Genomic DNA, 27,705 nt, shown 5'->3' with positions numbered 1-27,705 from the left:
AAACACAGAGACACCGCTGCACAAAAAACATTTTTTTAATGTAAGAAAATAAAGTACAAGTAAATCATCATCATCATCCCTAATCCATATGCAGCTGTGTAGGGCCTACTGTATGTTTTCTCTCCCTCATATCTCATTCAATACTGTGGTCCACTTCAGGTCCTGTAGTCATGTGTTGTCAACCAGGACCACCCATTACAGCCCGAGTCTTCCATGGTGCTATTTCTATTCATCTGTAATTAAAGCTTGTTTCAACATTCATCCATCAATTTCAGTGTCATCCCTAGAAATTTTTGTCAGCCGGGTGGCAGTAATGAGTGGCTAGATGGGGAATACTATGTAAAACTTCAATATGAAAAAAAAATCAGTTCACTTCACTTCGCTCAGGGCTTGAACAATAATTTCATACAGGTAAACATTAACTGCAAAATAGATTTTAGTATTATTATCACGAACAAGACATAACAGAGTATTTATTACTCGTTCCAAATCATGTAACAGTGGACTTACGCCTACCACTCGATTGCTGTGGGCATGTGGACTGTCATACGGATTCGTGATGTCATGCGGAACAGAGAGCTCGCATGCAATTCCACGCTAATCCAGACCCCGCTCATGCTCGACACTAAGTGGTGGTGAAGCTAAACTTTTGATCTCCCAAGTAATTGATGCAATTATGCTGACAATAATGATTTATTATTTAAATTAATAGTTTTACAGTATTTACATGTTAATCTGGAGCACCCAATGACTCAAATACTGTATGTATTAACATTATGTAACTAACATACACTGACTGACAGAGCAAATGCAACACCAAGAAGGAGTGGTCAGAAGTTTATGCCAATTGCAGGGTAGACTGACGTCACTGAGGTATGCTCATGATGTGAAATGCGCCGCTGTGCTGCGCACGTAGCGAACGCTAAATGGGACACGGCGTTGGCGAATGGCCCACTTCGTACCGTGATTTCTCAGCCGACAGTCATTGTAGAACGTGTTGTCGTGTGCCACAGGACACGTGTATAGCTAAGAATGCCAGGCCGCCGTCAACGGAGGCATTTCCAGCAGACAGATGACTTTACGAGGGGTATGGTGATCGGGCTGAGAAGGGCAGGTTGGTCGCTTCGTCAAATCGCAGCCGATACCCATAGGGATGTGTCCACGGTGCAGCGCCTGTGGCGAAGATGGTTGGCGCAGGGACATGTGGCACGTGCGAGGGGTTCAGGCGCAGCCCGAGTGACGTCAGCACGCGAGGATCAGCGCATCCGCCGCCAAGCGGTGGCAGCCCCGCACGCCACGTCAACCGCCATTCTTCAGCATGTGCAAGACACCCTGGCTGTTCCAATATCGACCAGAACAATTTCCCGTCGATTGGCTGAAGGAGGCCTGCACTCCCGGCGTCCGCTCAGAAGACTACCATTGACTCCACAGCATAGACGTGCACGCCTGGCATGGTGCCGGGCTAGAGCGACTTGGATGAGGGAATGGCGGAACGTCGTGTTCTCCGATGAGTCACGCTTCTGTTCTGTCAGTGATAGTCACCGCAGACGAGTGTGGCGTCGGCGTGGAGAAAGGTCAAATCCGGCAGTAACTGTGGAACGCCCTACTGCTAGACAACGCAGCATCATGGTTTGGGGCGCTATTGCGTATGATTCCACGTCACCTCTAGTGCGTATTCAAGGCACGTTAAATGCCCACCGCTACGTGCAGCATGTGCTGCGGCCGGTGGCACTCCCGTACCTTCAGGGGCTGCCCAATGCTCTGTTTCAGCAGGATAATGCCCGCCCACACACTGCTCGCATCTCCCAACAGGCTCTACGAGGTGTACAGATGCTTCCGTGGCCAGCGTACTCTCCGGATCTCTCACCAATCGAACACGTGTGGGATCTCATTGGACGCTGTTTGTAAACTCTGCCCCAGCCTCGTACGGACGACCAACTGTGGCAAATGGTTGACAGAGAATGGAGAACCATCCCTCAGGACACCATCCGCACTCTTATTGACTCTGTACCTCGACGTGTTTCTGCGTGCATCGCCGCTCGCGGCGGTCCTACATCTTACTGAGTCGATGCCGTGCGCATTGTGTAACCTGCATATCGGTTTGAAATAAACATCAATTATTCATCCGTGCCGTCTCTGTTTTTTCCCCAACTTTCATCCCTTTCGAACCACTCCTCCTTGGTGTTGCATTGTCACTGTCAGTCAGTGTATATGTAGGTTATATTAGCCAGGCAGTCTGTAAAAACAGCCCATTAAAAAGGTCTTAGGGAGAACACTGCATTTAATATGTCTAAACCATCTCACGTATACATCCTGAAGCTGCAGGCGCGCGAGCACGCACGCGCACGCACACACACACACACACACACACTCTCTCTCTCTCTCTCTGAGGAAACGGGTCGTGAAAACCTCGGCGCGCACAAAGTTGGTGGTGAAATCCATGTACCGCTAGTCTGTTCAAGGCGCTTCTTAGGTCGTTGCTTGGTCCTGTCCAACTTCGATCCAACATGGCGTCTGTTGAGTAGAAGTCTGGGTCAATCTCTGCTCTTTTCCTTCGCCTGGTTAGAAGCAATTCCAGTTCCTGCTGTGTGGATGGGAGTGGTAGTCTGATTCTAAAATCTTCTATCAGAAATGTTTCTTTGGCTACATCGTATGCCAGTCTTGAGTGCGACATCTTGGAGATTCTTAGGATCCTTTCAAGGAATCTAGCCTTAATATTTTCTATGGTCTTTAAGTCGCTTACCGTCAGATTCTTCCAGATTAGTCTTACCCCACATGTTAGTACTGGAAACACCTTGGTGTAGAACAGAGTCATGGCTGTGGATATAGACAATCTAGTGGGTTCACTGATATATATACTTCTTATTGCTGCCATCGATCTCTCTCTTATGTGGTTTCTAAATGAGGTGGCCGAAGGTTGACGTGTTATTCCAAGGTATTTAAATGATTTTACGATGTCTTTCCTGCCGCATTGTATTCTGTCATTATATGAGATTCTTCCTCCCTTTCGGAAAACCATCAGCACCGTCTTGCTAGTGTTGATTACTAGGTTGTTGTTTGCGGCGTAATCTTCAAGTTTCGTAATCTATAATCTTCATTTCTGTATTGACGAATTACACAATTAAAAATAGGAAAGAATTTCCACCAATCAATACTTGTTTATTGCTTATATTAAGCTACAGGACCGGTTTCGACCCCATATACAAGGTCATCTTCAGCTGAACCATGAATACATATTTATATGATGAAGCTTTGATTAAATTGCATTGTCAAAGGAATGTCATATGATGATGTGCATTTATAGTCACATACAAATGGGGCATGTCTTAACGTGAATTGGCATATATGTCAGTATGTACAATATTGCAACTGTATGTTTAAAATATTATGTTGAGGTCCTAAAATTAGTGTATAAAACATATCTTCACTTAAACTAACTTATATATATATGTACAGGATGAAATACAATATATAAAAAACATTTCGTGCACATGAACATTCGTATCTTGCTTGTTGGTCAATTCATCAACTCTCGTATTTAAGTCCCATTTACAGTTGTACACTCAGCTGCTGTTCTTGGAGTTTAAAAGATATGATTGTAAAATTGCATGAGTAAAAGATTTAGTCTTCATGTGGGATAAAACACTTTCCAATTTAAAAAAAAATGCTGTATATATATATAAGTTAGTTTAAGTGAAGATATGTTTTATACACTAACTTTAGGACCTCAACATAATATTTTAAACATACAGTTGCAATATTGTACATACTGACATATATGCCAATTCACGTTAAGACATGCCCCATTTGTATGTGACTAAATGCACATCATCAAATGACATTCCTTTGACAATGCAATTTAATCAAAGCTTCATCATATAAATATGTATTCATGGTTCAGCTGAAGATGACCTTGTATATGGGGTCGAAACCGGTCTGTAGCTTAATATAAGCAATAAACAAGTATTGATTGGTGGAAATTCTTTCCTATTTTTAATCTTCAAGTTTAACGATTACATCTTGGAGTTCGTCTCCGTTACTTGAATCTATAACTATGTCGTCTGCCTACATATATAGTGCAACCGCGAAGTGTTGTGAGTGATGTTTATGATATCAGCAACGGCTATATTGAATAGCAGGGGGCTGAGTGGATCACCTTGCAACACTCCTTTTGTTTGCAATATGGGGACCGAAGATGTCTTGCCGTCTTGAAATGTGACTATGTTGTGTGCCAGGATGTTGTTTATCGTTATAGTCAACGGACTGTCTGATCCAATTATGCTTTCTAGTTTACCAAGGAGTATTTCTCTATATAGAAGGTCATAAGCTTTCCTACAGTCAACAAAGACAGCATAAAATTTACTTGAGTGAAAGGAACTCTTTACCAGATTTTGTTGCAGCCATCCACCAATGCAACTGTCAGATTCACTTGATTTCTTATTGTACAAACACAGTAGACCAAATATATGAACATGCATTTATTCTAAAACATTTCCAACGTAATAATTTTACCTTCCACAGCCCAGAGTTTATAACATTATAAGGAAGAGAAAATAGTGCAAATCTTCCTTGGAATTCCTTTTAGAGGAGAGATTTGTTCGTTGCAATGTCTAGGAACCCACCATCCCAACCTTAGAAGTAAATTTACTTTTATAACTTAATAAAGAGCAGCACCCGCCACCAGCCATGGCTAAAGTAGCTACTTGCATTTTCATTGGTCAACATGAACAGAATGTGACATCAATACCATCAATGCTGATAAATACATTGCGTTACCAACCCCGGCTGAATAAGAGCACAAACAAAAAACACCAAGAGGCCTAGGGCCGCTTCGCGGCTTCTAACCGTCCAGACCAATGATCTTGTCCAGATCATATCCTAACCGTCCGCATGGCAAGAACCAGTCCAGACCAATGGTCTTGTCCAGGTCATATCCTAACCGTCCGCACGGCAACAACCAGTCTAGACCAATCGTGTTTCCACACGAAACTAGAGGCCAACATAAATATAGAACACTTAAAAAGAACACAAGACTATTTACTACAGCTTTGGAGAGAACTATTCAATAAATGTCTAAATTTAGGCAAAATACCGGAAGCTTGGAGAACGGCAACGCTGAAGATACTCTACAAAGGGAAAGGAGAAACTGACGACCCCGACTCATATAGAGGTATAGCTCTATAACGCAATCTATACAAAACATTTGCAAATATTGTAGCGAATCACCTGAATAACGAAATAGACCCATTTATACCAGAATGCCAACTAGGCTTCGGCAAAGGAAAACGCACGATACAAGCCGCAGCATACCTAAAAGAAAAAGTAGAAGAGGCACTGAGGCACCCAAAGGGAAAGTTATATGTTGTCTTTGTTGACTATAAGAAGGCTTTTGATCTCATCGACAGAGATATCCTGATAGGAAAATTAAAACAAATGATTGGTGACAACTCGCTCGTGAGAATTGTTGAGACCACCTAATCAAAACTGAAGGTGGAGCATCCTTTTCCTGGAAAGTAATTCAAACAAATGGGGTACCTCAAGGAGACCCCCTGTAAGTCTGCTACTATTCAACGTAGCAACGGCAGATATCACACAAATAATGACCGACTCTCCTGAGACCACTTTATATACACTGATGATATGGCACTGGGATCGACTTCAAAGGCAGAACTACAGGTGACAATGATGAAGTTAGAAGCTTGGGCTTCAGATAAATTTGAGATTACCCAGGAAAAGACAGTAAAGATGGTGTTCAGAAAAGGTGGCAAGACGGCCAAGGACGACGCTATAACTGTACCGGGAGGTAAACCTCGAATCCACACATTCAAAAATGCACCTTAAAGAACTCTATCTAACCAAACGTGAAACTGCTACTACACGAAGTTGGAACTTTAATCAGAAGATGTCACTACTGAAGCATTAAGTAATTGTGTTATTGTGAAGTTGCCTAAACTGACTGGATTTTATTGCTTTGTGTTTGTTTATTTCAAGAAGTTTAAACCTTCCTCCATAGATATCATTTCAAAAACTATGGTCATGCACTCTGGTGCAAGGTGGAAGAACTTATAATTTAAATAAGTTTTGTGTTTCTAGGTTTTCATAACTGACTCAATGTTCATTTATTTTCAGGTTGGCAAACCTTCATTTTCTTTCCGCCAGTTTTGAATCTGGCCAATTAAAAATTTCTGTAATTATTTTTCAGCCTATCACAGGCTTCCTGTCGCTGTTTGAATTGTCCAATAAAATTGAGAGGGTGTGTCCGGACTAGTCCAGAATCCTCTCGAACCTCCCCTTCAGCTATATAAGCTGCGGCTTTTCTGGCTATCTCGTCTCATTGATCGTCATCTTTCTGAGTGTGTGTGTTAAGGCAGGAGGCGGGACGCCTCATTCTTCGACAGGCAGAACATCAGCCAGGTAATGGCCACATAAATTCTATCTTTCTTGCTGTCTCCGCAAATTTATCCGAGGGTAAGGTCTGAATTTCTAACTATGTAACCAGCCTTTTCTAAAATGTAACTTTTCGTTCAGCTAATATAAACATTTCATAAAATCTTTAACTGTATCTCGAGTTCCCCTACAACTTGGTTCGAGGTGACTACGATTATCTGACTGTTTTCCTTCTTTTCTGTAATGCCTTAAAGCATCTTTCATTCGCGTCACCTCAGTAGCTTAGGATCAGCCCCTGTATCACTGGGTCGAGAGCCCCGTCAGGATTTTATTCTTCATTTAGGAGTGCAAATATACGCCTTCATTCATTTTGTGTTCGGGCCAGTAATTTAACCTGTTCTTTTTCCATGTAGGCCCAGTAGGTTGGGTACAAGATACCCCTGTGTAAAACTATTTCCCTTGTTAATCGTGCCTTGAGAGACTAGAGATTGTAACCTTTTGATGTAATGTTGCCTTTAGTAGGCTGTTTGAAATAAAGAGCATGTAAGCGCTTTTCTAATTTTTTTTTTTGTTATATTGAGGAGTGCCTCTGGAAAGCTAAATATTGTAAATATTGGGGCAAGTGCTCTTAAATGGGGACATTTCCGTCCTTGTCTAAGCATTGAGATTTCGCAAGTTTGTAAACTGGATCCGGTATGTTAGAATTTGTAACCTAAGGGCTTGAAGCCCCAAATCTGTAAAAAATTCACTAATCTTGGATTTTCCAAGTCTTGTTTCAAGATTGTTATTTGCACCTGTAACCTCATTATTTCACTGAGTGAAAGATTTGTTAAGTTTGTGATTTAAAGATAAATATAACCTTTGTTAAAGTTTTAATTCAATTTCTGATATCGTAGTTAGACCCATTCAACACCCGCACCTTCTTTCACCTCCTTCTGCTCCACGGATATCTCCGTAACAAGTGGTAGCAGAGCATGGTTGAACAGGTCTAAATTACACCCCTTTTGATGGGTAAACATTGAATCTGCGCCGTACTCTAAGAATTTTTCGGTTGCTGGGAATTTTTATTCCCCTAAGTTGTAGTTTTCTACCATCATATCTGGCCCTCGCGAAGTCCTCGCTCCTGGGTACTTGTGCAAGGAGGAACTGATCTACGAGTTACTCATTAGGAAGGTCCAATCTGGAGGCACGGTTGTGGCAGATATTGCCAAACGTAAAGAATCCCTGAAGTTGTCTATTTGTATCCCAGTCTTTGTGGAAAAGGAAATTGATGAGGTTCTATCCACCATCACTGACAACACCACTGAACTAGGATCTGTAGCAAGTGTTTTTCAGGTAAGCGATCCATCTGCTAACCAACTTAAAAGAGTACAGGGTAGACTGGTTCATTTTTACAACAGGGCTAGGGACCTATTGTCTCTCAAATTAAAAGATCATCATGTTAAGGAGACTAGTAATCTTGTTGAACATCTTTCAGAAATGTCAAATAGGGTTAGTCAGTTGTTGACTGGGGCAGCTGTTCCCAAAACCAATCAAGTTCCTGTGATAAACATAGCGAGAGAGGAGAAGTCTTCCAAAATGGTATAAAGTAGAAAATCTGGGGCGACTCAACAAGCTTCAGCCCCATTGGAAACTGAGTCTGGTCATCCTAGACAAATTCCGCCTTTCATTTTGAACAATGCTGTGTTTGAGACCTCCCAGCCCTCTATGCCGTCACCTATTATGTCACCTGGTTTCAGTAGTCTCCTTCATCCATTGGCTATGTTGCTGAAGGGCATTTCTAAATTTTCAGTAAATTCCACCAACGAATTATTCTCAGGTTCCTTGTTGAATTTCAAGATCATGCTCTAGTGTTTTCCCACTATTCTGAAATTCTTCAAATCATGTACCCATATTCCGTAGGCGTCCTTTTGGACAAAACAGTTAAGGCCATAGCCGATAGATCATCCATAGAAGACTTCCACGCCCACCTTCTGGCGAATTTCATTCCGGCTAGGACAATGTCATCTTTAATATATAAGTTTTATTTCAGAGTACAGCGATTGGATGAAAATCTTGCCGATTTCATCCAAGACATTAAATTTTACACCAGGGTGTTCGCACTCCACTTTTCGGAAGACCAAATTACGCAAACTATTGTGGAAGGTAACTCTCTGCCTTATAGGTCTTGTATGTTTTATGTCACGTCCCCAAACCTTTGCAGAGTTAAAGGCTATGGCGGTGTCAGCAGAAGGAGTAAGGTATGCTGACACCTTATGAGTTGCAAAGGAGCCCCCTACATCTTCTAATAGTTTTCTGCCTCCATCTCGCCGAACCTTCACGACCCGCAATGCTATGCTTGTGGGTCTATGGAACATTTGCGCAACAGGTGCCCATTGATAAAATCGAGTGGGACAAAGAATGGAGCAGGGTCATCTCAAGGATGTTTCAAATGTGGCTCGTTCACTCACCTCGCTAAGAATTGCATTAATGCCAATAGCACCCCCTCCTGCTCAACTTCTGGTGCAACCTCCGCGAACACCAATAATAGGAAGTGACTAGTGTCATCGGCTCAGTCAGTATGTTCATCTTCCCAAGGCTAAGCCCCGGTTGAACCTAGCGAAAGCTCGGGTGAGCGTAAAGGTTCCTCTAATCTATCGTTTGAAGGTCCTAAATAATGCCTCAGAATTGCGGCGGAGACCCCTGCGCTTGTGCCATTTCTCAAAATCGAAGTGAATAATGAACCCGTCATGGCTCTGTTAGACTCAGGGAGTGTGACTTCCATGATTTTGGCTGAATGGTATTCCATTGCAAGTGATAAATATCATTGTTATCCGTATTGAAGATACAGTATGTAGAATGCTAGAGGATTTATTGTGTCACTTATTCCACACATTTAAATTTTTTTTTAAATTTAGGAATTTATTACCATTTCCATTTGAGACATGTTTCGTCCTTCTTTGAGGGCACTGTCAGTCATAGTACCACCTCAAGGCATAAATCAGGTGCCTGATTAGTAATTAAAATGTAAATGCTAAGATACAAACTAAACATATTACAATGGAAAAAAAACAAAGCAATGTTCAGTGATGATAAAGATAAACAATATATGTTTATACACACAGTAGTCAGCACCAAAGCGTAAAATCACAGGGTATTTTAGCAGTGTCCAGCAGTGGTGGTCCGAAGAATAATTGACGCTAATCATAGGAAATTATAAAGTTTATATATATATATTTACACAAAAGCAGTTTGGGGAGAAAGGGTCTGACGTCAATGTTCATAACACTAATTACTGCCGTTGGTTGAACGATCACAGTTTGAAGGGGTAATTGTACAGTAATTTTACAATATTCCATTGAACAGATGGGAAATTACAGGCTTATAATACATGTTTACAAAACAGCAGCTTGGGGAGAAAAGATACAAAATATCTGGCACCAAGTGCGCCTCGTTTCAGCCGTTGGTTGACGATTGCAGCATTAACACTATACAGTAATATGCAGAGTGGTCTAACCTCAGTTCATAACCATTGGGGGCTGGGTATAATATTCCACCGTTTTTTCAAGAATGTCAAATGAAGTTCTATAGGCGTGACACAATAAACCCTTTAGCATTCTACATTAAAAACTGTTTGTAAGATTCCTGACCTTTATTCGACTTCTGTCAAATGCATTTTGGCTAACACGTCTCCATTAGAAATTTTGGGTTTCATCTTTGCAAAAATTCGTATTTCTAAATGCACCAGGAAAATAAAATTGTTTGTGGATAAACACTTGTCTTGCCCTGTAATTTTGGGGGCGGATTTCATGTCTTCTACTGGTCTTGTGCTCGACATTCAGAGTAAGTTGTGCACCTTCAAATTTGCTAACAATTGTAAGATTCCTTTGTTAAAGTGTAATTCTGCATCATGTTCATCTGTTTCGCCTACCCAGGATGAGATGTTGTTAGACCTGACATCTACCTGAGGAGCAGGCTGAAAGTATTCATAAATTATTGTACCCGCTCAAAGCCTGAGTCCCAACCAGCATTTATCTCAGGGAGTGTTACGGTCCGAATCTATCGCAACTCATAAACAATAAAAAAATATTTTGAGATATAAGATCTCAAACTAAATGTAAGGACGCCATCCAATCAGTACTACAGGGTTGAACGGGACACTCTAATCCTTAACTTTAAGGCTCATCATAAAACACACAAATTTTATATATTCAGATCAAAGGGAAATTATGAAGGCTCCGTCCTAGGAATGGGGACGGATATTTAAACGGTCGCCAAGGGTTTACTATTCTACAAGAACAAGAACCTGGAACTGTTTCCTTGCAAATGCTAAAGGAGCATTTTATTTAAGTAAACAAATGAAATTTTACACACAATCAAAATCTGTTGACCCTTGATTTGCCGGTAATTTGGCAAATTACCAATTACCTGTTGGCTAAGTAGGCGCGATCACATGGACCATGTTATCACCTCCACTTTGATTGAGATGAGACCAAACCGGGAAACTACAAACTCTCCCCGGGTTCCTAACCAAGATATGCTAATCGTTAGTTGAAGGAATACGACAAAGGGACTCTAACCTAATGGTCCAGATGTAGGAATTTGCCTTCATTTTACACATATTAACTTAACTTATTATTTACAACCACTTGACATTATTACATTAATTCGCCAGCTGACTTCCCTAGTATCATCCATCATCATCATCCGAAATAATAAGAAAAATAAATAAAATAAAAAATATTTTATTAATGTTTTGTGGAGATCATAATTATCGTAACCCGTAATCATCCTCGGACTAATATTTCAACTTTTCGCGATGTTTTTATTTTCATCTGAAATAAATAAAAGTAGCTTCTTTGATTATTCTTCTTCTCCTCCTTCAAATATTCTCATTATTATTATTATTATTATTATTAGTTAAAAATATCAAATTTTTCATTTCAACTCCCAACATCATTATTATGTCCAAAATATAAAAAAAGTAAATTCTTCTTCAAAAAAAGTAGTTTTTTAAAATATTTATTATTTTTATTAATTTTAAAAATTTTTAATTTCGCCTGTTACATGGTAGTCCACTCTTAATATGTTTAACGCATAACCCCTTTTACAATTCCGATTTATTTTGGCACTAATCAATCCAGATATGATTTACTTGGAATATTATTATTATGATTAATAGTATTATTATTCTTTCGAGAATCTTTATTTTTATTCCCCATCTTTATAATTTAGTCACATGCGTTCTCTCCAAACAGAAATCACCAAGATCCGAATTCACATTGGTCGGGACATAATAGTGTTCGAACCCGCAACCTTATTTTCGTACTGTCGTCAATTCATGGAGACCATATGCTCCTAAGACAATTCTCAAATCCCCTAACACCTCGCAGTTGGGCAAATACCTCCAATCTCTGCAAGTGTTAAATTATTCCTTCCTTTTCCATTTTGAAGTCCATTTATCCATTGGAACTCTTCAAAACATTTTCACAAATTAACCCTCGGTGTGTGGACTCTATTCTGCCACTCAATACACCGGTATATAAATACAACCTCTATGTGGGCCTTAAGATCCATCTATTTCTTCATCAACATCAGTACAATTCACTTTCATTTCGGGCCGGATTTCTGTCCCACAAAACTCCAAATCTCAACTTTTGGCTCAAATCCCTCTGGATCTCAAACATAGCGTGACCATATTATAAAAGTGCCTATCTCGTTTCTACCAAATATTTATGATTATTATGGAGTCCAAAAACGTTAAATCAACAATTAGTGTTAAAACTGGATTCACTGCACAAATTATAATTATTCACGGCACATGCGATCTCCACATTTAAATTACTTTAATTTGCAATCATTCTATCAAACTAGGCCCGTGCCTTTATTCTCAAAGATTATTATTCAACACGCCTTTACACTTTACCAAATTTTAATGTAGACCTACTACTTCGACACTTGTACGGATTATTATTATTTTGTCCACTGGCGAACTTCGCGATATTTACAAACAAATCAATGGACTTCATTCCGTCCCACAACAATTTAAATCACTTGGCAATCCTACCTCTGGATTATCTTAACAACATGCCTTAATATCTATAAAAGTTCCGATATCGGAAAAACACTTTGGAAGCACTTCTAAATGAATATTAACATTATCTTTACGTGAAACGTGCTCCATATCATATAAACAACTCAAGCACTTGAATGAACAACTCAACCCTACTATACTCTATTTAATAATCAAAATTATGATGAGTGCTCGATCTAATCTACATATTAATTTGTCCCTTTGTCTATCTATCTTTGAATTCATCACGGCTCGTTTCACAATCAAGTTACCATGATAAATTAATATGATTTCCTCCCCCTAACGATAGCAATCTACAAATATGTTAAAAGGCTACTCATCTCTGCCACTGTAGTCTGCTAAAACCGGACGAGAAGCCATAGCCCCTCCGGTTTTTAGCAATGCATTCCACTGGTATTCATGCCTGCTTGAAGAATTAATCCTTGACCCTTTTCAACTTTACACATTTTGAATAAAAACAAATAAATTAACTGTTGCACTTTGGAATAATTTCCACCCTAAATTCTATTCACAAATTTTACACTCTCGGCCTTGTATCTAGCCCACTTAATGTACATATACATTCTTCATTCCTTTCCCGGACACTAGGAACATGGGATACCTCGGGATCCCCTTTACAACGGCCCGTGCGCGCACTTGAATTTCCCGTCTCACGTTCGTGTAGCTGACCAGGTATCAGTTTAGAATCGACTGTTTACTAGGTGACATAAACACTCGTGACCGTTCTCATGTAACGCACTTCCTAATCGGTTGGTAGAATCTCACACTCCGTAAGTTATGCTTTACTGAGTCCTGTCTATTTGAAACACTTCATACTAATATACTGCTCAAGACTGTAATATGAGCTACATCACGTCATGAATCACTGTACTATGTAACAATATAATACTTCGAACCCTACTCCACGAGTAAGTACACACTCGCACCCCTGGCGTAGTCACGGCTCGAACGCTTTGTCAAAAGTAGTTACGCACCACTGGCATGGTGACCGCCCAAACACACTGTCAAAAGTAGTTACGCACCACTGGCGTGGTATCCGCCCGAACACTTTGTCAGAAGTACTTGCCAGTCCTTGTCTACGACCTCATATTTATACTTGTATCCCCTCTCTTCCGAGTTCAACGGAGTTCATCTTGGGACGCACAGTCCCGATATCTTCATACGACACTTTGCGGTTTGGCCCGTGGCTTTAATATATGATCCAATGATGTAATTATGTTCTCAAATGCTCTATACCAATTCTCAACTATTATCGTTCGCTGGTTATGGATATATTCGCGAATTTAGCTGCCGTATCCCGGCTCGGGGTTTCGCGCTCTTTTGTGGCTTCCTTTGCCTTCAGCCAATGAACGAATAGCGTCCATGAATTCTCAGAATTACACCATGCAATCTCCCGCAATTATTAACTTTATATGAGTTTTATGGTATAGTAAGGCTCCTAAATTCCACTTTATTCCGAATCGATACTTCACTTCTTTCTATCAGTTTAATCCACGGAGTTAGCCTCGCTAGTGCTTCTTACAATACGAAGTTGTCGCCTTGCTTTGGTCAAGTGAATTTTTCCATTGGTCCACCTAAACCACGTGACCGGGAAGGCTCATATTTATTTCTTCCAGTGCCAACCCCGCGTTCAATTCCCGCTAGTTACATGGAGATACCCCTACGTCATTTCTCAGAAATTTGCACTCGGCTCTCTGCGCTGTTGCTACTACCAAGACTGCCCGGGGCTATGAAAACTTTGGCAACAAGTTATCCTCTCTCTTTCCTCGTTGTCACAATTTCTGAGAAACCTAATTCTGTCACTCATTGTGTTTGTTAATCTCAATGGAGACAACAGTCTGTGGTATGGTGAAACCTGCCATCTCGGCCTGGCCTGTTCTTACTGTATGTACAGTAAGATACTATTTATTCTGAAAATGAAATATATATTCCTCAATAATTCATCATAATTACAATTGCATGACGCTTATCACACCCCCACCAGGGTGCATTATGTCAGTCTTTTCCGGATGTATTTTCTGATACTCTTGGTGTTACTGACCCGAACGAATACAAGATTGAGGTTACGGATTCGATCCCAGTTAGGTTTTCACCTTATAGGCTATCTCCGCCCAAAATGAAGGCTCTTAAAGAAATCATCGATCAAATGTTAAAAGAAGGTATTATTCTACCTTCAAAGTCGATGTATTCTTCGCCCATTTTTCTTGTGTCGAAACCCCAAGGTGGCTTCAGGCCTGTGATTGATTATAGGGCTTTAAATCGTAAGGTGGTGTTACAGTCTGTGCCGTTTCCTGATCTTCATTCTTGTTTTTCATGGTTTCGGAAGGCCAAGTTCTTTACCATCCTAGACCTTAATCAGGCGTACAACCAGATCCCTCTAGCTGAAGAATCGAAACATCTAACAGCTTTTGCCACGGATTGGAACTTGTATGAGTACAACTGCTTGCCTTTCGGGCTCAGGGAATCTTAGTGCGGCCTTTTCGTTTCTCAAGAGGAAGAACCGGTGTACAGTTGCACGCGTAAAATAAGATCACACGACAAGACTAAGGCACTAAATTTGGACATTGTTCTTTGGAATGTGGAAGGTTTAAAATCTCTTTGTTCTTCCCTTCCTGATAATTTCTGGCAACAGTTTGATATAGCCATACTTACTGAGACTTTTCTACTGGAAGACATAAGTTTTCCACAGCTTTACAGCAGACACGCTCTTGCCACACCAAAGGAGCGAGGAAGGCCCGAAGGAGGAGTTAGTATACTGTATGGAGAAGGCATCGGCTCACCAAGGGAAGTTCATAAAGACGAAAATATGCTAATAATTGAGACGGACAAAATAACCATAATCGGTATCTACATTAGCCCAGCTAGAACAGCAGACGATGCAATGGAACATATAGTTAAGGCAATAACAGCGGTAAAAGATAACAGAAATGTGATTCTGGGGGGCGACATTAACTGTCGTTTAGACAAACCTGATCATAAAACTAACATTATTCTTGATTACTTACAAGATGAAGGCTATAAACTGATAAATAAAGCAGAAGAAGTAACCTATATGGCTCCAAATGGTAAAAGTACTGTTGATCTTTTTTTTGTCAAAGGACGTTGCCTAACAATTCTTGATCGAGAGGTCATGGCCTCACATCCGACAGCAGTTCTTAGGAAGCATATACCTGTCGCCATTAAAGTTGAGCTAGGAAATCAAAATCCAGTAACCAAGAAGAGTCCTAATCTATGCATTACAAGGAAAGTGTGTATGCCTGTCATAGAGGGTGGAAAAGAAGACTTGAAAAGAGTACCACAGATGATAAATGAAGGAATGATTGACGCTGCACTGGATAGTGTTCTGAACCTCATAAAGAAAGCACAAATCAGGAAGACTCCGAGGATCGCCAAACCATGGTTCGACAAGGAGTGCTACACGGCCAGACAAGATACTCTGAACCTTTTACTCAAGGCACGGAAAACAGGTGGGGAATCCACATATGCTGAGTATGCAGTGAAAAGGAAAACATATAAGGAACTACTCAAACAAAAGAAGGCGCACTACCTAGAAGAAAAGGCTAAATTGCAAGCTCAAGATGCTATGAAAGACCCTTACATTGCTCTCAAACAACGAGCTACGTGCCCTTCTCCAGAATTTCCAATAGCTACATGGGAGAAACATTTCTCGGAGATCCTTAATCAGCAAAATCTCGACATAGCCCTCCCACTTCGAGAAAATCTACATTGTACAACAAGACCTATTGATCAGGAGGAAGTCAAAACTGCTATCCAGTCCATGAAAAATAAGAAGGCAGTTGGCCCAGATGGAGTTTTCAATGAAAATCTGAAAGATACCTGTGACATTCTGCTTCAGACATGGACCACTCTGTTCAACGCGTGTTTGACGACAGGGAAAATACCCGAAGGTTGGAGACAGTCGCATATCAAAATGCTCTTCAAAGGCAAAGGAGACAGGGATGACCCTGATTCGTATAGAGGCATTGCCCTCGAAAACAACATTTATAAGACCTATGTCAAGATCCTAGAGAACAGACTAATTGCAGAAACAGCAACTATGATCCCCGAACTCCAATTTGGTTTCATGAAAGGAAGAGGGACATTACATGCAGTCAAGAATCTCTTGGACAATATACGTGAATCAATGAGGTGGTCAAAGGGGAAATTTTATGTAATCTTTGTAGACTTTAAAAAGGCTTTTGACCTCTTAAACAGAGAAATACTCCTTAGAAAACTAGCGAATATGATTGGAGCAGACAACCCACTAACCATAGCCATAAACAACATCCTTGCTTACAACAGGGTCACGATACAAGATGGCAAAGCGTCCTCAGCAGCCATTATACAAAGCAACGGGGTACTTCAAGGGGACCCCCTTAGTCCGATACTATTTAACATAGCCTTAGCAGATATCTCAAATATCATCCACAAAACATCGGTTGTGATGTACCAGTATGCAGATGACATAGCAATAGGATCGAACAACAGAGATGACCTACAAGCTGTAATGGATAAACTCGATAAGTATGCCGACATGAATAGTCTCATAATCAACAGAAATAAAACAGTGCAAATGGTTTTCCGGAAAGGAGGGAGAATAGCAGCAAATGACAAGATAACAAGCAGTGAAACAGCCCTGGAAGTTGTGAATTCATTCAAATACTTGGGAATTACGCTCCAGCCCTCTTCTACTTCTTTCAGAATTCATATAAGAGAAAGGTCATTGGCAGCCATAAGAAATATGTATGATTTGAAGGAACCCACTAAACTGTCTCTAAATACAGCCATGACGCTGTTCTATGCAAAGGTTCTACCTGCCCTGACATACGGTTTGGAGCTAATTTGGGAACATCTAACTCTATCTGACCTTAGAGTTATTGAGAATGTCAAGGCTAGATTCTTGAAAAGAATTTTGGGTATTTCCAAAATGTCACAGTCAAGGCTTGCTTATGAGCTAGCCAGAGAAACCTTCCTTATGGAAGACATAAGAATGAGACTACAATTACCCTCCACACGACAAGAACAGGAACTACTTCATATTAGACTAAGAAAACGAGCGGAAATTGACTTGGAATTCTACGGGACGGACGCAATGATTAATCGAAGCTGGACTGGGCCGAACAACGAACTGAGGAGTGCTCTGAATAGACTGGCCATACATGGTTTCCATCACAAACTGTGCGTACGACCGGGTTTTCATGACCCATCTGTGCAGTGCGTGTGCGTGTTATGTAACAAACGATGTGAACGATACCATTTTAGTGTATGCAGCAAAAGAACAGCTTCCTTATTGGATTACTCTAAAATGTAACGCACATTTGTGCGCTATTTCTTCTTATTATTAGATAGGGTCTTCTCGGACATCAAATTCGAATATTTGTGTCACTATCTCGATGTCGTATTTTCTGCGAGCTTTGAAGAACACCTAGACCATCTAAAGGAAGTACTCAATCGCCTTCGTAAGGCTGGGTTGACTGTCAAATTATCCGAGGTAGCTTTTGCTAAGCTTTCCATGTCATTCCGAGAGCATATTGTGTTGCCTGATGCTGTTTCCATTGATCATTCCCGAACACAGGTCATCCGTGATTTTAAACCTCCTAAGGATATCAAAGGTATTGTCAGGTTCATAGGCATGGTGAATTTCTTCAGGAAATTTATTACTAACTTCGCTAACAGAGCGGCGCCCTTGAACTTACTCCGTAGGAAAGGCGTCAAATTTGAATGGGGGCCGCCTCAACAAGCCGCTTTTGAAGATCTGAAATTAGCTCTTTATAAAGCCCCTGTAGTAGCCATGCCAGATTTTTCAAAGAAATTCATTGTCCAAACTTACGCCTCGTCATCGACGGTCGCTGCTGTCCTTCTTCAGGAAACGGAACTCGGAAGGCGACCCGTCGCCTACGCTTCTAGGACCTTATCGGCTCAAGAGGCCAAATATTCCATCTATGAACTCGAGGGTTAGGAAGTTTTGTTTGCTCTAGAGAAGTTCCGCCTCTATCTGGAACATGTCAAATTCGACTTAGAAACAGATAACCAAGCCTTAAGTTGGGTATTAGCTAGGCCACGTTGTACTGGTCGTATAGCCCGCTGGGCCATCCGGATTTTTGCCTTCCAATTTGATGTGAGCCATATTCGAGGATCTGAAAATGTTGTTGCGGATGGACTAAGCCGCATGTTTGCTAATGATGTGGAGACCTCCGAATTGAAAGATAGTTCTTCTCTTCCCACGCCCATACCTTCGGGCATTAATGCCATTCTAAATGATGCCCCCATGTTGTTCAGGGATACTGAAAAATATCAACATGAAGATCCTGTGCTGGCTCATATTATTGCAACCCTTTCTTCTGGGGAACATGTCGTCCCTTATGTATTGAGAAACGGGGTTTTGTGTTGCCCGTCGAGGCATGATCAAAAAATGAAAGTAGTGGTTCCAGCTGTGCTTGTGCCTATGATCTTCAAATACTATCACGAGGCCCCATTAGGGGGGCATTTCCCTCGTATCTTTCATTCGAGTCACCTCAGTAGCTTGGAATTAGCCCCTGTATCACTGGGTCGAGAGCCCCATTAGGATTTTATTCTTCATTTAGGACTGCAAGTATACGCCTCCATTCATTTTGTGTTTGGGCCAGCAGTCTAACCTGTTCTTTTTCCATGATGGCCCAGTAGGTTGGGTACGAGATACCCCTGTGTAAAACTATTTCCCTTGTTAATCGTGCTTTGAGAGACTAGAGATTGTAACCTTTTGATATAAGGTTGCCTTGAGTAGGCTGTTTGAATAAAGATCATGTAAGCTCTTTTCTTTCTTGTTATATTGAGGAGTGCCTCTGGAAGGCTAAATACAGTTGAACCTGACTTATACGTATATCAAGGGGAAGAGAAAAAACTACTTGTAACTCAGAATTACTTAGAAATCAGACTTACGCAATACATCACATATTTACTCAAAAACCAATAGAATAGACCTACATGTGTAAATCGTTGCAAATAATAAACACATTAAGACAGAAAATATTATTTTGAACTTAGTCCAGCCTTAAAGAAATCAGATAGTTTGGCTTGTTTCACTTTTCTTGCATTAAGAGCATAAACCTCCTTTTGCAAACTTAGTAATGAATTCAAAACATTTTCACTACAAATTTTCGCATTGATGTAACTCCTACGCACATCGATTGGCCTTAACACTTCACTCAGTTCAGGTGTTTCAAAATTCAAGTTGTTATCTCCATCTCCAATGTCACTATCGCTTGTAGCTGGTCCATCACCGCCGCGTTGTTGGCATACATCAGCAATAATCTCTTCATCCGGTAGTTCTCCACATACAGCCAGATTGTCATCGAAATGTACAAAAGTATCGACTTTTACGCCTTCCGGTAGCGTTAGCTCATTGCCAGACAAAACTTCGTCCCCATAATCATCATGAGAGGCAGCCTCTTCTAGTAAGACACCAGCTTTGCGGAAACAGTTGCAGGTTGTGGAGGATGACTCCTGCTTCCAGGCAGCCGAAATAAAGTCCATGGCTTGTAGCAAATTAATGGAGAGAGGTTCATTTCCTGCATCACTCAGTGTTATCAAATGTTGAACCAGCATTTTTCTAATATGCACTTTGAAATTTGCAATGATGCCCAAATCAAGCGGTTGTAGAACACTGGTACAGTTAGAAGGGAAAAATTCAACTCCGACATTCTCCAGAATGATTTGAGGTGGATGTGCTGCACATCGATCCATAAGAAGAAGGATCTTCTACTGTTTCTTTTTCATTTTAATGTCCAGTTTTTTCAACCACTGTGCCATTGGATTCATATTCCGTAGGTTTTGTTTTCGCACCCTTAAAACGCCTCGGATTCTTCGATTTTCCTTTCACAAGTGGAGGAAGTTTGTCAGATCCATGTGCATTGGTGGCGAGAAGTACTGTTACACGAATTTTACTTTTTTCTTCCCTCCATGGCATGAGTCATTTTTTCAGCTGTTTTATTAGGAAAGAGGTTGTAGAATAGGCCGGTCTCATCACAGTTGTAGATGTTTGGAGGCTGATACTCGCTTACGATACCCGGCAGAACCTCTTCTTTCCAGTGTTGCACAGTGAGGTCGTCCGCAAATTGTTCTCCCTGTGATTCCTTGATGATCTTTAAATCCTTGCAACCATCCTGATGAAGCCTTGAAATCATCAGTGATACTCATCATTTTAGCTTAATCTATCGCCTTTGCCTTCAGCATGTTGCCACTAATTGGTAGAGCTGCAGCCCGCTTTTGCCGGAACCATGTGAAAAGTGATTTCTCAAAATCTGCGTACCATCCTTCTTGCTGATGGCTGCGCTTTGCTGATTTTGAACCCAGTTTTAGAAACTCATCCAAAATAGCGTTTCTTTTACTGATGACTGTACATAGTGCGGTCTAAGCAATTTCCGTTTTTGTTTCGGGTGGATTAGCGTCCACTTCTCGTATAACTTTTCCTTTTTCTGTTGTCCATGGCTAATCAAAAGCAACTGAATGACAAAACTACTGTTCAACAGTGAACACCAGAGACCGGCGCCGTGGACATTTTACTTCACCGTTGTTCCCATGAAAAAAATTCTCATATTCAAACAAATTTACTGTATTTTCTTTGTTTCCGCACCAAAACCGCCCACTTTGTTTATAATGTATCTTAATCTTTGGTGGCGTGTCAAAAACGACGAAGGTAGAGGAGGAGCAAAGAGGACTTGCCTTTGTTAAGCCGCCAGTAAGTAAGGGTCAACAATGTCATTTGGCGAAACTCTGTGTGTTTTGTTTCAGCACCAAAACCCGATCGCTCTACTTCCGCCTACGCCGGCAAAGAGGAAACTTCGTAAATACAGTAGTTTCTTTATATATATATATAAAAAAAAAAAAAAACAGCACGTTCTCTTTACAATTACGCAAAACTCAGTTATATTTCACTGACGATACGTATAAAAGCGAATTAGGTATAAACGGATTACGTATAAATAAGGTTTAATTAACACGCTTTTAAATTATATTTTGCCGGGACCTAAAGGAAATTACGTACAAATACGAATTACGTAGAACAGAGTTACGTATAAAGCAGGTTCAACTGTATTGTAAATATTGGAGCAAGTGCTCTTAAATGGGGACATTTCCGTCCTTGTCTAAGCATTGAGATTTCGCAAGTTTGTAAACTGGATCCGGTATGTCAGAATTTGTAAACTAAGGGCTTGAAGCCCCAAATCTGTAAAAATTCACTAATCTTGGATTTTCCAAGTATTGTTTCAAGATTCTTATTTGTACCCATAACCTCATTATTTCACTGAGTGAAAGATTTATTAAGTTTGTGATTTAAAGAGAAATAGGCCTATATCCTTTGTTAAAGTTTTAATTCAATTTCTGATATTGTAGTTAGACCCATTCAACACCCACACCTTCTTTCACCTCTTTCTGCTCCACGGATATCTCCATAAAATAACATTAAAAAATAAAACACTAGAAATAGTCAAGAAATTCAAATACTTAGGCATCATGTTCCAAACAAGCATGACATCCTTCAATAGCCACGTTATCGACAGAATGACAGTAGCAATCAGAGCCATTTACAATATTTACGATATCCCTTAACACAGCGATGACTTTATTCAAGACTGCAATAATCCCAATTGTCACATACGGAATTGAAATAATATGGGACAACCTGACTATCGGTGATTTGGAGAGGATAGAAAGAGTCGAAGCAAGATTCCTCAAGTAGGCCCTAGGAGTATGTAAACTGGCACCCTCCAGACTTGTTTATGTACTGGCACGGGAAACCTACTTCATTGAAGATCTGCGACTCAATTTACCATTGCCATCTATCGGTCCATTCCAAGAGCTTCAGAAAAACTTCTTAAGAAACGCACGGAAATATACCCCGAATTCTATGGCAGTGATGCCATGATTGATTGTAACTGGCCCAAACAACTTCAAGAACAAAGACAAGATATGTGATTCATGGCTTCCACCACAAAATATGCGCAAAGACAAAATTCCACAATCCAACAGATGTGTTTGTACACTGTGTAAGGAAGAGTGAGACTGCTACCATCTGCTAAAATGCGTAAATAAACAAAAAAACTCTAACAGAATACAGCAAAATGTAAATTAACACAACAAAATTAATAGTCATTTGAGTGCTCCTTAATTATTATAATTCACAGAGGCTTGCAGACTGAACGCTGAAAGATGTAACAGTCCATAACATGCATGCATGTTTAGAGGAAATTAAAAAAAATAAGGAAACAACTTACATTGTACCACCATCTTCTGATTCTCTGATGCAGTCGATGCCATACAGAATATTAAGATCAGAAAGTCGCTTTGATTTGTGAATACTATAGATGTGTTCTGAAGTGACTACTTTGAACTGATTCTTAACTTTTAGCAGATCATCTTCTCTTACAACTTGAAATCTGCAGCCTTTACCATCATGCAATAAGCCACCAACAAGGTACGTTAACTGAAGCTCAGGCTTTCTATTGGATTCAATCTCAGTGGAAAACGTGTATAATAACCTGAAAAATAAGATCAATGAAACAGTTACGGTATCAAAAATCAACAATAACCTTGTACACAACCAACAGGAAAAGAGCCATAACAGAGAACATGTTTAACCTTAAAAATGAGTATTAAACATTTAGTAGAGTTCAACTTACTGTTTGGCTGTATTGACATGAACGTTTAGTGTTTTACTCAGCCATTTATATGTTACCTAAAATTAGACAGAACAAAATAAATACACAAATAACAAGTACAAGAAATCGCAAACACCATCTTCCAGGATGCACAACACTAACTACGCATGATTAACCGCTAAGTAAAATAGCAATAGTTATATCATACTATTTTGTCTTCATCAAAGATGTATTCTTCTATGTTCTGCAGGTAAAGTTTCTCTAATTCTTCATTCATTTTGTTTTTTGACAATTTATTCCCGCCTCTATTCTAAGTTAATCGTACACATGCCCGAAATTAATCATTGTGCTCAGCTGTCCTGTGCCAACATCCGTACTCTTTCTCGTCCGGGAATTTGTTAGTATTAGTTTGTGAAATATTCTACAGTATATGTCAATACCGCATAAATACGATAAATTTATTATGAAGTTCATTAAAGAACAGCTTGTTTTGCAATCTAGCCCGTGTAGGAAACTTTTACGTTGAGCGTGGCATATCGTACAGTTTGTGACCCTGACATACGCCGTCAGTCATCTTCATTTGTTCTAAATGAATTTTATAGGTAGCAGCACTACGAGCACTACTTTGTAGAATGCAAATAGAAGATGTGATTTTCTGCCGACTACTTCGATCAAGTATATTAAATGGATTGTAACGAAGCTGTTCAAGCAACTAATGATGACGCGAGTCATTGCAAACGGTGTGCTGTTCAGTTAGGTTATTGGACAGACAATTATATTTCTCTTTTTGTCCCAAAAAGTGATAGGAAAACTCCCGAAATTAATCGTGGTTATTACGCGAGAACGAAAGGGGTTGGTTTATTTATTGACAAATTCTTGCAGGTAAAGCATACCAGTAGTGTAAAGATGAAAAATGAGTAAACCCAATGAGTGACTAATAGCCTTTTGCCTTTTTAATGTATAATTACCTGTACAAAATCTAATGAAACACCTGTAGGCCTACCTATTTCCCTCTGGTTCATAGCACCTCAGGATTCTCATGACTGTTCTTAAGTGAATTTATTATATTTATTGAATTAAAATAGTATTTATGCATTCTTCCTTCAATTGCTAAACTAACTTTGTGGCTTTTGATATTATTATTTCCTAATTGTAACAGCACAAAGTCCAGTAGGCTAATGTGAAGAAAACATTACTTTTCATATTTTTACTAAATGTTGGCTTTCTCATTTAATGTAGCCTTTGGTTATGATGTGTTTCAGAAAGGTGGCAACCGCTGCCAGATAATAAATTTAGGTTCAGGGTTTGACACCCTCTACTGGCGCCTTAAGGATGCTGGCCAAGAAGTTTCCAACTTTGTGGAAATGGATTTCCCAACTGTTACATCAAGGAAGTGCTACTTCATTAAGCGTAATAAGATTTTACTCGATAAAATACACGTAGAAGGTTGGTAGTTCTTTCCTATACATGTCTTAACATTCATCTTAATTGGATGTTTGTTAATGGGAATAATATTGAAGAAACGGGAATAGAGTTACTTGAAGTAATACAGATGGGAATTAAAATATCTATGTAGCAGTCTAGTATCTCGGCTACTCTAAATACATGATCCACAGATCGGAATTTCGTGGAAGTATTATTTAAGAATTTGTGATTATAGTAAATGTTTTAAAAGCATGGGACTTTCCTTTTTGTCAGAGACAATATACTGTTTCATCACTGTATGCCGTTTTGATGTGAGATTGCTAGTGAGGTATTTACTTCTCTATTGTCTGGCTGTGTAGTTAAATGATTAGCACGCTGGCCATTGGTTCATTGTCGTTGGGTTTGATTCCCAGTCGGGTTAGGGATTTTAACTTTAATTAGTTAATTTCTCTAGCTTGGGTGCTGAGCGTTGTGCTGTGCATTGTGCTGTTTTCAACATTATAATTCATCTCGGGGCTACATCATCACAGGTCACCTGCAGTGCGTAAATACGAAAGACCTGCACTGGGCCTGTCCGGAGGCTGCATGTCATTTTATATAGGCCTAAACAAAGGTTACAGCATAAGTCATGGCAACTATTCTTTTCCACATGAATGTGGGATCTACCAGACAACTAGAAATATACAGATGGGACCGGGGAGTGTAAGGAGGTGTGGAATGTGTGAATAATGCCAAATAGGTTTATCAGGTGTAAGATATAAAGCAAGAAGACTGTCAGCCACGAAATCCTTGTAATGCATAATGTTTATTCTCAGAGAGTATGGTAACCTTTATGTTAAACACTCGAAAGTAGTCCCCTAGATTGTCCACAACACGTTGCCAATGATGCGGGAGACATTGTATACCAGTTGCCTCACTGTGTGTGAAGTTTGCAGTGTCATGTTACACAGCATTGGCAATGTCCTCTTGTGTCTCAAACCGTCTCCCATGCTAGGGTTCTATCGTTTTGATGATGAGGTTAAAATCACATGGACAGGTCCAGCGCTGAAGTTGCCTCCTTGCAGCTTCTGCTGCACACAGTCTGGCATTGTCATAGTGAAGGATGATTTGTCGAGAAGATGTGGGGGTTTGTCGCTAATGACACAATGCAACTGCAGGAAGGTTCTGTAGTACATTGCTGTCACTGTTGTGCCATGTGAAATGAAGTGACATGCAATCATGCCTCTGACGACGTAAACCACAATGACCAGGTTCATGGAGGAAGGGTTTTGCTGGAACTTCTGTCTTTGTGGTGGGTGGCGTTCTGCAAACTGGCACTTCAGCTGTGTTTCATACGTCCTGGCCCAAACTTCATCCACAGTCACTATTCTCCAGTATTTGCTCACCTTCCTGTAGTATACCATGCGTTCAGAGCACATGGCATACCATGCCCACTTTTGCTTGGCAGGAAGTGCACAATGCGCCAACCATTATGCAGTATTATGCATTTGTAGTTTTAAATTCTTTCTTATTAGTCAGATTCTCTTGAATATGAAACTACAAATGCTGCAGAACCTTGTGTATTCATAATTCAAGTTCCGTATTTATGTAATATCCACTGCAGAAAGGAGAGCACATATCATCTTTGCATAGCACAGCACTGTAAATTTATTTCAACCATTGGTTAAGTCAAGGGACCTGAAGAAGAAATTTTAATAATGTGAACATTAGTTTGTACAACATTCTTTTAATTGGTCTCCACTCATTATGTGTTTTAATTGTTCATATAATAATTTTATAGTCTGATACTGTGGTTAGCCAGTTCGAGTTCACCATCAGAATGTTGGCTGGCAGGGTAGGGGAAGTGGTGGTGGTATACAATTTATAATTACTCAAAAGCCTTGATTCAATTCCACACCTCTCCGCAGTGCTCCTATGGAGTGAGGTCGTATCATTATCATCATCATTTTCCAGCTGCAGTTTCCCAGGTGTGGTGTACAAGCACTCACCACTTCTTCGTGTCAGCGGATAGTTTCTTTTCCTCTGTGTCCTCCCACTTGACATTCCTCTTGCTGACCTCCGATTTCACTGTGTCTATCCATCGATTCCTTGGCATCTCTACTGGCCTCTCCACTCACTTCGCTCAGGAGTTTGAGAGGTGTGGATTAAACATCAACAAGGCTAAAACGGTGGTGTTGAAGGTACAGAAGGGTGACAACCAGCCAGAAGTCATGCTAAATGGCGCTAAACTGGACAGTGTCACAGATTTTAAGTACTTGGGTAGTATAATGTCCAAGGATAACTTAGCTAAATATGAAGTTAACAGTCAAATCAGCAAAGCAATACATTTTTACCTCCAAGTAAGACAGCTACTATGGGATAAACAAGTACCACTCAAAAGCAAGATGACACTGTATAAATCATACTACACCCCTGTCCTCACATACAATCTGACTCGAAACTCCAAGCAGCAGAAATGAAGTTCCTACACACAATGATCCAGAAGACCAGGAGGGATAAAATCAGGAATGAAAATTATAGAAGACATATGACTAGAAGACTACTTACTCCAGAAGATCCAAAAGGCAAGACTGAAGTGGTCATGTGAAAAGAATCAGTGCCAGTAGGTCTGCAAGAAAGGAGTATGAAAGAGAAATAAGGGGAAAAAGACCAGTGGGTAGACCTAGAGAAAAATGGACAGATTTAGTGAAGAAGGATGTAGAGGAGAGAGGTCAGGACTGGGAGTGGATTGTGAACAAAGAATGGTTCATGGACCGAACAAAATGGAAGGGACTTGTATACCACACCTGGGAAACTGTTGTTGGTCTATGATGATGATGATGATGATGATGATGATGATGATAACATAGGTGAACTACGAATTCTTCATTCTGTTTTGTGTTTTGGTTAATTGTACAAATTTCATGGCTGATGGTGGGGGCCTCATGGAGCAAAAACGTACCACACCGGTGTAAAATAATCTAAGTGATTATCATCATCATCATTTTACAGTTCCAGTTTCCCGGGTACTGTTGGCGAGCCTCTTCCATTCTGTCTTATTGAGTTACGTTCTCTAATTAATGACGTCCTTCAATGTCCTTCCCTGATCTACAATGTCCATGCACTAGGCGAGTTGGCCGTGCGGTTAGGAGTGCGCAGCTGTGAACTTGCATCCAGGAGATAGTGGGTTCGAACCCTACTGTCGGC

At 40.3% G+C, this 27,705-nt stretch overlaps 2 protein-coding genes across 5 annotated transcripts in view; one reads left to right on the top strand and one right to left on the bottom strand.

Annotated features, from left to right (window-relative positions):
* The window catches only part of LOC136879006 (DNA polymerase delta subunit 3), a 90,010-nt gene extending 66,415 nt beyond the window's left edge, over positions 1 to 23,595 (bottom strand). The window contains exons 1-3 of one of the 2 annotated variants that reach the window (XM_067152692.2): positions 23,303 to 23,595; positions 23,116 to 23,171; positions 22,711 to 22,974 (exon numbers count right to left, since the gene is read on the bottom strand). In XM_067152692.2, the coding sequence (XP_067008793.2) occupies positions 22,711 to 22,974; positions 23,116 to 23,171; positions 23,303 to 23,371 (389 nt within the window). In that variant the 5' untranslated portion in view covers positions 23,372 to 23,595. The remainder of the gene's footprint in view (positions 1 to 22,710; positions 22,975 to 23,115; positions 23,172 to 23,302) is intronic. The other variant, XM_067152691.2, reaches the window with a different exon arrangement.
* Positions 23,596 to 23,723: 128 nt separating this feature from the next.
* The window catches only part of LOC136879004 (leucine carboxyl methyltransferase 1), a 65,600-nt gene continuing 61,618 nt past the window's right edge, over positions 23,724 to 27,705 (top strand). For 2 of the 3 annotated variants that reach the window (XR_010860878.2, XM_067152688.2), the window contains exons 1-2: positions 23,724 to 23,976; positions 24,357 to 24,540. Coding sequence is in view for 2 of the 3 variants with exons in the window: in XM_067152688.2 (XP_067008789.1) it covers positions 23,779 to 23,976; positions 24,357 to 24,540 (382 nt within the window). In the remaining variant the exon portion in view is untranslated. The remainder of the gene's footprint in view (positions 23,977 to 24,356; positions 24,541 to 27,705) is intronic. The other variant, XM_067152689.2, reaches the window with a different exon arrangement.

Source organism: Anabrus simplex, chromosome 8, assembly GCF_040414725.1.
Source record: "Anabrus simplex isolate iqAnaSimp1 chromosome 8, ASM4041472v1, whole genome shotgun sequence".
Taxonomy (NCBI): Eukaryota; Metazoa; Arthropoda; class Insecta; order Orthoptera; family Tettigoniidae; genus Anabrus; species Anabrus simplex.
The sequence above is the reverse complement of the archived record's forward strand: the minus strand, read 5'-3'. Positions and strand labels throughout refer to the sequence as shown.